The sequence below is a fragment of the Falco punctatus genome, assembly GCF_963210335.1.
Source record: "Falco punctatus genome assembly, chromosome: 3".
NCBI lineage: Eukaryota > Metazoa > Chordata > Aves > Falconiformes > Falconidae > Falco > Falco punctatus.
The window spans coordinates 27,210,839-27,225,977 of NC_137582.1; the positions used below are offsets into that span (position 1 = coordinate 27,210,839).

The following is a 15,139-nucleotide window of genomic DNA, read 5'->3' on the forward strand; positions in this document are numbered from 1 at the left end:
AGTTAGCCAGCATCCTAGTGGGGGAGCATGCCTTTGCATTCCTGTTTTCTATTTGAGAATTGCTTGATGGTTTTCTTGGGGCTTTTTTTCTTCTTGGCTTCAAGCTTGACACACTAAACAAAGACTAAAACCCAGAGGACATTTCTCGCCAATTAAACAATTTTTTATCACAATGCTTAAACCATGTTAACAATGTTACTTTGGATTATTTGCAGAATACATGGCACTGCTTAGTAAAAGAATTTAATAAGATGGTGTGGTGATCTAAGCCAGAAAGTTAAGGAATCTCTAGAATCACAGGTTCATAAATTGACAGGGTCAGCTCAGGTCTTCATCACTAGGGACAGACGAGTGCAGCTGGTAAAGGACAGAGGCCTTTTGAAGCAAGGTGGGAATATTTCACACATTTATTGAAGTAATCATTAGGATTATGACCAGCTTTTATTTTATGGTGTTTGGATTCTGTTCCAAAGTGATTTTTGCCAGGTACTCTGTGATGTTTGTCCATGCTGCCTCATACAAAGGTGTACATACATTTTGGGGGGTCTTTGAAAAATACTGAGCACTCACATGGAAAAAAGGAAGAAAGAAAGAAGCAGGAAGACAAGTATTAGATGAAACACCCCATTTCACTTCTCCAAAGAATTCTGGCACATCCTCCCTGTATGAATGATATGCAGTAGAACTTGGAAAGGCAAAAGAAAAATATCTGAGGGATCAATTGGCCCTTACATTGTGTACTCATAAAAACCCATTCAGATCAGCCATGCTATAAACTCTGCTTTGTTTTCTGAAAGCCTGAGCAGTCTTATTGTTAAGTTCTCCAACATCCTGTTTCCCCAAGCATGCAGGATCCTCAGTGTTCCCACCACTGATATACTCCACAGTATAAGAACAGAATAGTTCACATTCTGCTATAGCCACTTGAAAACATAGGCACAACCATTTGAGGATAACTATGGCTCTGTTTCCAGAAAAGTGAACAGCTATTAATAGAGATTCTTTAGCAATCCTAAGAATGCAAGACATCTTTGTCAGCATCTCAATAATGAGAAATATGGTCAGAGATGTAACCAAAGCACACAAAACCAACAGTGGTGTACGCACCTGCATGTAAGACTCAGGAGAACTACACATTCAACTAGCAACCTTTACTGATAAAAAAAATACATGTAATGCTATTGTGTCTTTTGGGCAAATATACTCTGATTTTTTAATTATATAATCCAATATTTTTACTATTTTTCATTCAGCAGACTGAAGATCAGCCTTTATTTATGTGGTTCAGTACAGATGGTTACTTTGGGCACTGTTTTTTGAGGCCTTTGGTTTCTGGTTTTAATTCTAATCAGAATTAAAAATAAGGACAAAGAGCCTCACAACCATCCACTATGATACATCTATTAGGATGCTAAGTACAATTAAACTGAATTTGGAGTTTACCTATCCCTTTGGTTCTTGTTGACCAAATACAGATTTAGACTCTTTAAATGTCTCAGTCACAGTCTAAGGCATCAGATTTTAAACACGCCTGTCTAAATATCACAGAAGCCTTCAGAAATGCACAAGTCATTTAACCATATTTCTCCTAAAATGTTGCACATTCCATCCAGAAATTTCTTTTCCACATAAGAAAGATGGAAACAAAACAAAGCAGCATCCTTTCTTTAAAGGGAAGTGTGTCACTGAATACTGACTATAAGAATAAATCAAATATAGAGGGGTGTCATGTTCTGCTTATAAAGGGTAAGTATATAACTGTAGATTCACTCTTGGAAGGCTTGAGAAACCTCATGATATGGTAAGATAAGAAGAAATCTACATAATTGTGCTCCTTGTCTTCTATTGCAGTTGATCTCTTAAACTCTCTCAATCACATGAATTTTTTGCCCTTCTTTCCTCCAACGGTTTATTTGCCAGACCCTTCTATTGTTTGGCCCTTCACTGTCCAGGGCTACAAACTCTTCCAATTTGGTCACCCATCTTTAGTAGGGTTTTTTAGGTTTTGTAGGCTTCTCCCCCAGCAATCATGTTATCACAGAGAAAAATAATTAAAATATATATATTTATATAAACCACCCAAAAAACCCATATTTGAAAGTCCTTGTCTATTTGAATTTCATTCTCAAAGTTAGCAAAAACTCTAATCAATCCTTTGTTCTCTCAACATGAGAGTTTTGCTCCAGAAGTCACAGAAAGGAACTGGAACCTCTTTCCCTGCCTTTCACGGCCCTTCAGAAATGAAGCTGTTCCCACTACTCCATCTTCCACCTTCTGTCTGCCTCCTTAGAAAGCAGCAATGATTGGGCATCACTACTTCATCCCTTCTCATCCTGGAATAAAACTAGAATCAATTACCCAGCACTATTTCTGCTACACGTACACTGACTACCTTTAAACTGCCATGGATCAGCCTTTCCATAGTTTCAGTGATTTATTTTTGGGTATAGTTACTTGAGTCAGCTCACATCTAAGGCTAAATTAATTTTGCAAGGTTAAGAATTTTTTCTGTATGTCATACATTTGAAGACCACAGTAAGTAATACTTGCAATTGCAAGTAATTGTTGACACAATGGTAACTGGTTCGTCTGAACCATCTTACTGAAGGACAGAAAAGACGTCTGCTTCATCACTAAGGCAGGGGCTTACTTCCATTGCTCATACTGAATACACAGGGAGGTGAACAGGCATATCTCTTCCAAAAAGTTTTCAAAATACTTAAATCCTATAAAATATATTAAATTATTTCCAAAATATGATTTTAGAAACAAATTGTGAAAACTCTGCATTGCAAAACTCATTCTTCACTCAAGGAAAAAAGGTTTAGTCATTAAGGATGCTAGCAAGCTGTACTGCTGCCAGATAACAAAATTTACATACAAATATTATTGCTTGTTAGCTTTCTGAACTTGCATTTGTGCTTGAAATATACAGCATGAGCTTTGCAGGCACTCTTATAGGACTTTTCAATTAAAAAAAAGATGTAGGTATTTTTCAGAGAATAAAATTTTCTCATTTTTGCATTTAAAGATTATAATATCCAGAGAAATGACATGCCAACATTTTTCTTTCCATACCATATTCACATGTTCAGATATTTCGTTTTCACAACACTTTTTGGTCTAATAACACGTAAAAACAATAGCTAATCCTTTAATTCATGTGAATGTTTGGTGGCATGGTAAATACTGTGAAAACCATTTCCTAAATGAAACCTGCAAATGGGTAATCCTACTTCCACACTTTTCAAAGCAAATTCTAAAACAATGGGAAAACATCTCCTAAAGGTATGCCTTTGAAACGTCACCCTTGCTTTTAGCTGTACACACAGGTGCTTAAATTGCTTTGTAATGAAATGTGCAAGCTATTTTCTCACTGAGGTAAAACATGAGAGTACCCATTTCAAATGTATATCTGAACATACATTACTATCCACAAAATAAACGAATTGCTCCTGAATTTAAGGGAAGTAATAATAACCTTTAAAACTGTATTGCTGATCATGCTTTCACATTTCTGTGCTAGACAATTAAATTTATCAGTGCCTAATACATTTATTTAACACTGTAAGCTAAACAGTGTCTTGCAAAAGTGTATTTGAATTGGAAAGTCCAAAAAAGTTAATAATACACAGGTACTGCCTCCTCACATATATTCAAGAAACATAAGTGATGAAAATATGTGTTTTTCTGAGACAATAGATATCATTTTAAGGTCTGATTTCTTCTAACCCCAAGAATCAGATGGGCTGATTCAATATTTTGATTCAATATACTGAGTCAATCAATAACTCAGAGGAAGGCTCTTGAATAAAAAGGTCCAAACCTTTCCTTTTCTTTTATTATGAACAAATAGGAAAAAGGTCACCAAATCCTCTAATGTCATTTTTGTAACGAAAGATATTCAGAATCACTGCATGGGAACTGGGAATGGATCATACGCACAAGGTAAGTAAACAGTCTTTCTACAACATAGTTTATTAATTTCTGATAGTGGTTATATACAGAAGATGGAGTTCAGATCATACTACCAGTTTTCTTCTTTATCCACGTTCAACTTCCATCCCCCCCTGTAATTTAAGTGATTTCGATCTTAAAATATGTTTTATATGAAAACCACAGCAAGTAATGTCTGCAAGATTCCATAATCTCTGACTGATGAGGAAAAAGTAGTAACAAAGGTAAACCGGTGCTCTGAAGGAGCCAGCCACAGCAGAGAAAGACCAAATATGTTTGACTAAATACCTCCTAAGTTTAATGGACCAGGCAATGTACACAAAAACTGCTTCAGATTTTAGAAGCTAAATGGCATCCAAATGGCTTCTCTAATTTGTTGGGATAATAGCAGAGGCACAAGAAGTTAATTAGAGCATTGACACAACTGTAACATTTAAATGTTATAGGTGAATTTAAATGACTTAAATATGGGGAATTTTGTTGTAGTTCTGGGGTACCACAACTGAACAAGCAGGGAAGTGTGAACAACTACTGCATTTTCAGAGCTAGGATGCCTTTCTAGATATTAGTTCTCTGCCAGTAATATAAAATACACAGAAAATTCAATAATGTGGTAGGTTAAAATTTGATATGAAAGATGAAACCGCAAGTAATGCGGAACATGAAAGAGAAGCCATGAACAATACAGCTAAGTTAGAGCTCCATCAATGTTTTGACTTCTCATTTTCTCCTGTTATCAAAACTTTAAGTTTTACACTTTTTGGTATGAGAGAATGGGTCTTGATCATTAACTCTACTTCTAAGAAAATCTATTTTTTATTCAATGAAGCTAAGTTTGAAATTTACTTACTAACATTCTTCAGTTCTGAAATTATTTCCTCCTCAGGGTGAAAAATAACTAGTTATATCAGTTTCCATAATCATTGTAGCAGTTTTCAAACACAAAGATAAATCAAATTATGGATTGTTTTCATGTGCTAGTTGGAAGTCTAAAGGCTAATTTACAGATAATGGAGATGGGAAATAAGAACTGATATGATAGAAATCATATCAGTTTGAAGTCTTAAGGTATAGCACTTGTGTCATCAGTTACCTTTTAACACTTTTTGTAGAGTACCTAGTTTATAGGTAATAAAAATTACAAAAGGATCTTAAATTCTTACAGTTTTCCAATATTTAAATATATTGAGAGGGAAGACAGTGAAAAGTATGTGAGGTGAGCTGTGATAAAATCTATAGGAAAGGTAAAATGAAAAAAAATAACACAGAGAAAAGCAGTAGAAGAGACAGACCTGAGTTTCTTCTCCTTGATGATTCCGCTTCTTCTGTGATCACATCGTGTAATGTACAGACATAGACAAAGGAGATGGGCGTGAGAGGATGTATTCAGAAGGTTAAAACTGACACTGAGGGAAAGGGCCAAAAATTGTTTTAGAGAGAAGTCTGCAGAGCAGAGTTAGTAAATGGGGAAAAAAATAACACAGACACCAGAAGGAAAAAGAAAGCTGAGGAAGAAGTGGTTAAACTACTGTTGTTGAAAAAGAACAGCAAAGACAGGATTAGTATAGGAGCTGAGGAAATAATAAAAGTTATAACTGACAGCAAAGTCAATCCTTGTAATGAAGCTGAAGAAAAAGCTGGATAGTAAAAGGTATGTTAACTAGCATAAATACTTTTGTTCATGACTGTTCAACTTTTTGGAACGTTATCTACTTGAAGGCGAGTCTTATTTTTCTCTTTCAGGTACTGAACATTCAATTTAAAGTCGGCAATGGGAAGTCTATTATTAGATTTTTCAGTTATTAAGTTGTTGCAATTTATGCTGAACCAAACTTTAATATCCAAAATGGAAAACAGATTTATTTTATTTTTTTCTGAAAGGATATACAAGCTCAGGAATTTCAGAATCCACATAACACACTCTGGAAAGGACTGCATTATTGTAACACTCTGCCAAAGGCAATATTATCAAGACCAAAACACAGAACATGAGAAAAGAGAATGTATAGCTATTAACTCTCATGGTCAATTCAACAGATACTTTTTCAGAACCAAAAGTTACTCTCATTTCACAGAAGTCTAAGTTACTCCAAATGCATGCAAGTTAAATGCCAAAGCAACTATCTCATTACTTACTTTATTACTTCACATTCAAACACACACTGCCATTTCAGACATCAAGAACATCTGAGGGACAGTGCCATTCTTTGTACTGAAAAACTATTTGTAGCAAAAGGACGTGAGGAATTAATTTTGAAAAGTAATAATAATTACAAAGAACTGTGAAGCTACCATCACTAGCAGAACAAATGCATTCTTCCAAAAATCATCAGAAATAATAATGAAAAAACCCTTCATATATATTTATAAGCCCTGATCTAATTTCAACTTGCAGTTTGTTAATGAGTCACAAAACATTGCTCATAATTCCTTAGCACCGCAGATGTTAGATTAAGAATTCAAGAAAAGTTCATACACCACAAAAATATGCTATAATTTTATCCACATTTTACATTCAATACCAGGATATCATTGAAAAATGCAAAATTAGAATAAGCAATATAAATCAATAAAATGAAATTAAAAACAACACTGAAGTTCATCTGATAACCACTGTGTTCTATAGTTAAACAATTTTATTCTATAGCTGGCAGATTAGAACTTTCATCTACCATCAAATGCCAAGACTGTACCAAAACTTTGTTGAAAACACAAGTAGCTTGTAACATTTATGTATTTAGAATGCATTTTTAGGCAATTAAATTTGCTTACACAACGAACATACATAAGTGCTATATATGAGATATGTAAAAGGAAAGCTGACGGTTTTGATAAAGGCTACTATGTATTCACAAGTTAAAAAAAAAGAAATGGCATATAAATATCTTTTTATCTGGGCAGGTACAGTGAATCCATAGGATGAAATACAATTAAGCAAATACAAAGCTCTATATCTCCCTGGAGTATTACAGCTTGTATTAATATAGTGTTGCTATAATTGCTGTATCTGTTAAATAAATAAATCATTATTACCACTACCAAAACCCAGCTGAAGCACTCAAAATTTTCTGAAAATGTTTTCTATCACATATAGATAGCCCTGAAGCAAGCACTCCTACTGCCAGAAACAATTAGGCCTCTATCATGACCCCCTTATACTTCATTGATTATTTTTTATATCCATAAGAATGCATAGCTTTGAGACATATACTGCATTAAGATAAATCCTTCTCAAGAAATTTGCAAAGGGTGCTTAGAATCACAGTATTTCCAAATTAGGAATATGCCTGGTATGTTAATGCAAGGCATTCTATTAGCGTCAATGGGGCTCAGCACAGACACAGATTTTACAACCAGATTTTACAACCAAATGACTAGTGTTTGATTGCATATCAGTCACATGTATCAACACTTTTCAAAAACTGCATTTTAAAAGTCCTCACGCAAAGTATTTGTTCTGAACAAAAATTTTACACATCAAAGTGGCAAACACAAATATTTGTTAATTACAAATACTTTTCAGTGTTTTTACTGATTGTATATATTACAAGAATAATTCTAATAGAAGCCAGAGAGGAAAATCGAAGATAATAGGTATCTTCTCACTGTGGGCACCTTTTCAGCTGCTATCTCACCTCTTGAGATAATGGCTTATAATATTTTTGTACTTATTGTTGCAAATATTAATGAATTAGTAGAAATTGTGGCATGGTAATGTACCAGCTTCTCTCAATTAACAACAACAAGAAGGAAGTACTAATAGCTCAATTAATTTAGACACAAAAGCACTTATGTGAATCAATCTCCTCCTCATTAAGAAGCCATGCCATAATCCCAAACAGTAGTTTGGAAATGCTCTTGCTCTGTAGTTTGTAATCCACTAGAACAGATCTCTGTTGATAGAGATACGTTAAAATCTGAGAACAAAATCATTAAATAAAATTCTGTTAAATTTACATCGTGTCAATAGGCAGTCTTATTTTGCATAGTTATTGCTTTGTTGTGGAACTAGCATTTATTTGGAGTGATTGTTAATCTTGATGTTTGAGAGTGGTATGTGTAAGGGTATTATACACAGATTTAGAAACAAATGAGACTCTCAATGAATAAACCTACAAAGTAAATGAAAATGAGGTATTGTACTGCAAGTCTGAATAGAACAAAACAAGTACCATCTATTTGATCATGATTTGAGACAGAACTTTTTATTTTAAGTATGTCACTCACTAAAGAGAAGCATTTAGGAACATGGTATTCAAAAAAACATGCTTGAAACCTTACACAGCAGACATGCCTATCTGAAAGTCTAAAAGCAGCATAGGACAAAGAGATGTAAGTTAATTACTTCTTTTTTTTTTTTTTTTTTTTTTTTCTCAAGGCTTTTCTTAATTTCAGTTTTCTCCTCTCCTTAGAAACAAAGATCTTCCACTGCTTACAAAGTCTCAGAAATTTCTGTGACTTCCAGATTTGGAAAGCCTCATTTCTGGACACTCTTTACAAAATAAGATGTGCAATAGCAGAATCAAACAGTTATCATCTTAAAACATGGAGGAGACTTTAAGATAGAAATATCCCATGGAGTCTGTATGTTCCATAGATACATGTCATTAGTCTGGATGTGATTAGATCTGATGGATGACAATGCATCTAACTCTCAATAAGGTGTTCCCTGACACCATGCACTCTGCAATGCTAAGGCTACAAATAAAAGAGGAAGAGTAGACAGCAGAATAATTAAGAGCAGAAATATTTGATAAAAGCAGATTTAGAGCAAAAGGGTATTTGACTACATTGAGGCGTGAATAAAATCAGTTTTCTGCAAATTTCTCTGATAGCGTTAAGCCACGTGTTCTAGCTATCCTTCCTATAGATACAGAGCCTGTTCCACACTTCTGAATTATTTGTTTTTAAATTCCCTACTAGTTAAAGGTGAGCTCTTTATTTTAAAGTGTAAATCCACACACACAAAATCAGCCCTATACTGGACAGACACTGACATTTTTTCCTCATAAAGACAAGCAGAGGACTAACTCGGACAACGAAAATACAGGGAAGACAGAAGCAATACATTTAATTTTGCAACCACATTATACATGCTATATATAATATACCCTAGGTAAAGACAGTAAGAATATGGAAAATGTGAGTTATTCCTACCCAAAGACAGGGATAATAGAGAAGATGGTAGAAAACAACATATGAGAAGAAATCTTAAATATTCTCAGTTTCTGGAACTGCATAAATCAAATGAAACCATGTAGACTGCATTACTTTTTCATAAGTCTCAGGAGATAAACTAAATGAGGAATCCAGAGAGAGATTTAATGATTTTGCTTCTCTGAATAAAATTCACATTATAATTTTAAAAGGGAAAAAATACAAAATAGTAACATTTCCAAATGCTAATGTACTACAGTTACACACTGGATTTGAAATACCATAAATCCTGAAAAGATAATGAATCTCACTAATAAGTTAGGTGACTTAGGTAGTCAAACACCAATACTGCTTCAGAAAAGATACCTAACAGCCTAGATACAAATACAAACTCTGTTCTCAATGCAGGACAGATGAGCTATCCTAAATCATACATCTTCCTATTCTAAATCTATTTTCATCCTAGTGATGTCAAGAAGTTTCACCATCTACAGAATCAGGTTGTCTGGGAGATCACACAGATCACTGCAGGAATGGTGCAAACTTCAAACCACAAAAGGCAGTAAAAGGATATATACAGAAAGGCGTGCAGTTTGCAAGATATTTCAGGCCACCTCACTATCCGTGATCTATCATAAATTACAATTATACTCTGAACCAATGCAATTTGGCTAGGACACTGAAATGCAATATTTGACTACTTCCGTGCCCTGCTTATACTGGGACTGCAATTCCTATCCACAGATAGGCATCCACAGAGTCCCCTTTTCTGTCTTGAATCCAATTCTTTGTTACTTTGGTACAGACCAGGCATATTGTCTTTCAAAGTGGTAAAGAAAAAAGAAAAAAGAAAGCAAATTTTAGAAGAAGCAATTATATTAGAGGAATAGCTGTTTTAAATAAACCATTGATTAATTGCAAGAAGAGTCACTGGAAAGTGTGCAAACATGCCTTAATAAACCATTTATTAATTGCAAGAAGAGTCACTGGAAAGTGTGTAAACACTCCTCTTTTTTCAAGACAACAATTAGTCATACCATATATTCAACCTACGTTACTTCTCACTTGTCACAGGTTAAAAGATCCTCACAGATTCAATATGTAGTTATTTTTGTAGATTTTACCCACTTCGCTGCTTTTCAGATTCCACAGCACACTCATAAGATCCTTTTCTGTACCTTCCCCCCCAGCTCTTCACAGCATACTGAAACTCCCATCAGGGCCATGGGCTGTTTCTCCTTCCCTTTCCCAACCCATTTATTTTAAAAACTACCAGTCACTTTTCCTCTTCAGCAATCATAAATTAGTCCATGACTCCACTCTGCCCCTCTCCTTTTCACAAACTGACAATTTTATACCAGCCTTCTTCTTTAACTTCTTTAACCATAATTTGTTACTTATTCAGTGCTCATGATGTCATTTATATGAAGTATAAGTGTGCTCTCCTCTCTCTCTGTGTCCCATCATTACTTTGTCTTTTCCAGCCTCATTCATTCCTCATCACTAACCATATCTCCCTTTTTATAATTTTCAATCATACTTCCAATTCTAACTACAAACTCTTTTAAAATAACCACCGCTTTGGTTTGAATTATTTTTTAGTACTGTTTTACTGCTTCAGCTGATTCCATGTCAAGAGATAAACTACAATATTATAGTCACAGTGAAATCATTTCTGAAAGACTTTGTCTATGTACAGTCAAAGAACAGTCAAAGAATACTTCTATCCAGGAGAGAGACGTAAATGTTCCATAGATAAAACAAGATATGATCCCCTTCAAATTGAAAGCCAGTCTCCCTATATAAAGACTTACCATTTGCAAGCATGCATTACCTTTGCATTTTCTGATGTGCTTAACCTGCCGTTGTTATGCTTCCTCTAAAACTTTAGTACTATATTCAAGAAATATGGCTTTTCCCCAAATAATTACAAGGACACTCAATTTTTACTTCATTCCATTCCAAGATATATAAATCCATTTCAACTATTCCATCTCATTTTGTTCATTCATATTAAAATCTGACAGCACTTTCCCATGTTCTGTTCTCCAAATGTTGCTTAGAAATTGTCTGTGGCACAGGTTGGATATTTGATGACACTGCAATCTTCTCAACAGGCAACAATAATGAAGCCATTACAGGATGGTTTCCAGATAATAATCATCAAATCTACTATGTCCAAGGAGGAAAAACAGGGGAAAATCAATAGTGTTTCCTTTGCTGCCTCATGAAGGCAGTTTCTGCATTACCTGTATCATCTCTGGATGGTGACACAGTTTGCTAGACTGCATTCAGCTTCCAAAACGTTGAACAGTGAGACTGATTGAACACTTCAAAAACAATTGACAGGTAACAGACATGAGTATCATTGCCTTGATACCCTAAATTATGTGTTTTCTCCCTTTAAATAACCCTGATGGGTTCAATAGACTAGCGATGATACTAGATGAAAATAACTGCTTTTTAAGAAACAGTATCTTGCCTAACCTTATCTCTATAAGTACAAGACACATTCCCTAGCCGTAGCCTACCTCTTCTCGAGCTTCATGTCTTAAGGCCTCACACATAAAAATGCAAAAAAACATGTGAAAATGTTTGCATGCTGTGCTTTTTCTAGGTTTTGTTTTTTTTTCCTTGACTGACCAAGGAGATGTGATTAGAGGACTAGAGCCTTATTCACTATGCACTTTCTGTCACATGCCATCTACTATAGCTCAGAGGCAGGGGTGCTGAAAGTAGAAATGCTTAATAATATTAGATAGGAACAAATAACTATTCCACATACTCTTTGATTCGGTGGTGTCCTGAGAAGGCCAGTATTCTCTGACAGAGTGCTGACATAGGCTAGAGGAAGGGCATACACATTCAAGACATGGCTTGAATTTTGATACTATGCTTACTGATGATTCTGCAATTTTGCCCTTCTAGTCCTTCAAAATCTTTGCACAAATATAATTGATTTTTTTTTGTAATATATGGAACAATAGTTTTGCAAATAGCCTCAGAATTCGGAGATCACAGGCATTGTTAAGAAAATATGTTGTATTCAGGAACAGGAATTTTATCAGTGTCTTCTATTGAAAATCCTGAAACATAAGAATCATTTTACTACTTTATTTAATGCCCTTAAGTTGTCCTCCAACAAATATGCTAATCTTATGTCTAGTCATGCATATTTCTTGAATATTAATGCTTCACATGATACAGTATTACCATTATTTTTTCTACTGTTTGAAATTTTGTTATCTATTTATGTTTTATCTACAATTTGCTCACAGTCTCAGTTCTCCACTCAAGGTATTTATGTAATCAATAGCAATTTTTTCTCACTAATTTTCTTAGCTGTAATACTGCCATGGCTATTTCCATGTGACTGGTTAGGTTAAATTCTTAACAGACAAACTGAACTTAAAAAGGGGACAAGCTTCCGTAACAGGCTATTAGCAGAAAAAAATTGTTGGAAACGGCAACCAAAACACGGCAACAGCAATATGAGGTGCCCATATTCCTTCTTGCTTCGCTCTGCAGACTGCCAACTGAAGCCAGGGACTAAGCTGCATTAGTATGACCTTGCTGTTTTCTGTGCAAACAGAACATTTAAAGCATTCTCAGGTGAGTCCTGTGCAGAGGGTGAACACCATACTGGAAAGCTTCAAGGCACTTGAAGCTTCCTTAGGTAGATTCCACCAGGCTGCATCACTCACTGTTAGATCATGGTCACAGATACAATATATCTCAACATCCAGGGGTGAATACAGTGTTATGACACGTCCTTCCAGATGTTCTGACTGCTATGCCTTGAAAATGCAGTGTTTGTAATGATATAAGGATGCCTATAGGGGGCAGTAGTGTGCCACGTGTAGCAGATGATGCAAACCCTGGAAGCAGCACTGAGGTTACACGGGTACTTTTCCACTTCTAACACTTTAGTACGTAGGGCTTTTTGACAAACAGAAAATCAGTTTGGAAAAGCATCCCAGGAGTATAGGTGTGCACTATTTGGTGCTCCTTGCAGTGTTCAGAACAACCTCAGATATTTCTGCCTCGTGTATCATTGTCCCATGTGAACGTTCCATGGAAGACATTACTGATAATGTAAATCAGAGCAGAATTTATGCTCCTACCAGGCACCAGCCCCCACAGAAAGGCCTAGGATTGTAGAGTGTAGAACATAATTTTCACTCAACTTTGTATCTATTCTAGACTTCGGCAATTGCAACTGTGGCTTTGCAAACCAATTCTGTGTAGTTCCTGCAGCACTGGAGGTAGTGGTACTGTTCCAGAGGGAAAAATAGTTAAACATCAGATAAATATTGTTTTAATATACCAAACACTTCTAAGGTGACAACTTTTAGTGTTCATGTTTGTTTCTGATTTCTAGTCTATCTGGGTTTTTTGTCTTACAGTTACAAGATTTCACTCATTTTTCAAAATCTAGAATGCCCCAAGAGCAGCCATCTAACAAAATATGGCTCCTGTTTCTAAAAAATGCAAAGGTGGCTCTAAACGATTATTGCTAATAACTATGAACATGTCACTGCCTATATCACAGTTCTAAGCCCACTTCAGCTGGGAGATGGAGATAATGTTCTCATGTAGCTACTATCTAAGGGAAGAGTCTAGGCAGAGACATTACTCTGCCAAACTCGCCCTAGAAAGGCAACAGTGAATATCTGCAGGCATTACATTTTGAAAATGTCATTCAATAGTTAAAATACTAGCTGGAAAAGAAGAGACATTACACCGATCCTGACTGATGAGCAGTATTTGTTTTATCCTGTAACTTCCTCTGACGCATTAAAAAGCCAAGAAACAAGAAATCCAGCTGCAGGCCCGCCCTTTTGCAGCTAGGTTCCCTAATTCCTAGGTTACAGAATCCATTCAGATTTTGTTGCTTTTCTTCAGTACTGACTCTTGCACTTTCAGCTGTACAATAGTTGAGCTTCAACAAAAAACTTGGAAATGATCAGTATGTAGGTGAGCTAAAACTGAGATTACAGCATTTAGGAGGTGGCACAGCTGGCCAATCTTGTAAACTGTAACGTGTCATTGGGAAAAATGTTGTTATTTGAGTGAGAAAACTAATATGCCCAGCAGAGAGAATCGCAGCCCAAAACTGAACCTGAATATTCTTGGAACTGAAAAATTCTCATTCACTTGAGTAGATGTGGAGCAGTCTTTAAATACAGGATGAAACCTGCAATCTAAAGATATTTTTTTTTTTTTTCTTTCCTTTTCTTTCCTTTCCTTTTCTTTTTCTCTTTCCTTTTCTACTCCTTACAGTGTGCTTATCACCATAATATCACAGCACCTTTTGCAAGGCATAAATGAATATGATTAGCACCTTTCCCTGTCTGATTCAGAGGAAAGAACAATACTATTATCATCATCATTATCTCTAGTTTGACTTCTTATTGCTATGAATTCATAGGAATGAAGATAGAGTTGAAGAACTTTAAGTTTGGGATGGAAGAAAGTTTGTGATAGTTTTTAGTTTCAGATGTACAAGATGGGGGAAGGAAGAGTTCTTTTAGAGTGAAGAACTCCAGACGTACAGAGATATAAAATGCAGCTTGTATAAAAAAATTACATCAGAACATTATTTCTGCCATGTGTGATGGTGCAAGGTTCTAGATTCAAGTCTTTAGAAGATGACTTTCACACCATACATGCAGCAGATACCTTGGTTTGGTCAACTAAGATACAGCATAACTCATACTTGGATTCCTGAGGCTTACACACGCAGATAAACTATAACAAAATCCAAAACTAAAAAGCAAGCTAAGCCTAATATTGTGCCAGAACACTTTGTTTCTAAATGATGTGCATTCTAACACAATTGTTTACAAAAGCAGATCTATTTTGGCTATTCTAAAACAGAACTATGTAATCTAAACGGTCTCTACATACTAAAAATTTCACACCAAAGTGAAAAGAAAAAAAGGTACATCAAGCACACACACATTACAAAAGCATGAAATGTGTCTTTATAGTCTCATGCTTTCATGTGGTTTTCCAAACCCTG

At 35.3% G+C, this 15,139-nt stretch overlaps 1 protein-coding gene across 46 annotated transcripts in view; it reads right to left on the reverse strand.

Moving 5' to 3' along the window:
• The window catches only part of RIMS2 (regulating synaptic membrane exocytosis 2), a 511,335-nt gene that overhangs the window by 111,602 nt on the left and 384,594 nt on the right, over positions 1 to 15,139 (reverse strand). For 36 of the 46 annotated variants that reach the window (XM_080377968.1, XM_080377979.1, XM_080377978.1 and 33 more), the window contains one exon: positions 5,250 to 5,282. The exons of 7 other annotated variants lie outside the window; for them this stretch is intronic. In XM_080377968.1, coding sequence (XP_080234094.1) covers positions 5,250 to 5,282 — 33 coding nt within the window. Of the gene's footprint in view, positions 1 to 5,249; positions 5,283 to 11,363; position 15,139 lie in introns of those variants that run through there. 3 more of the 46 variants (XM_080377970.1, XM_080377990.1, XM_080378004.1) reach the window with 2 other exon arrangements.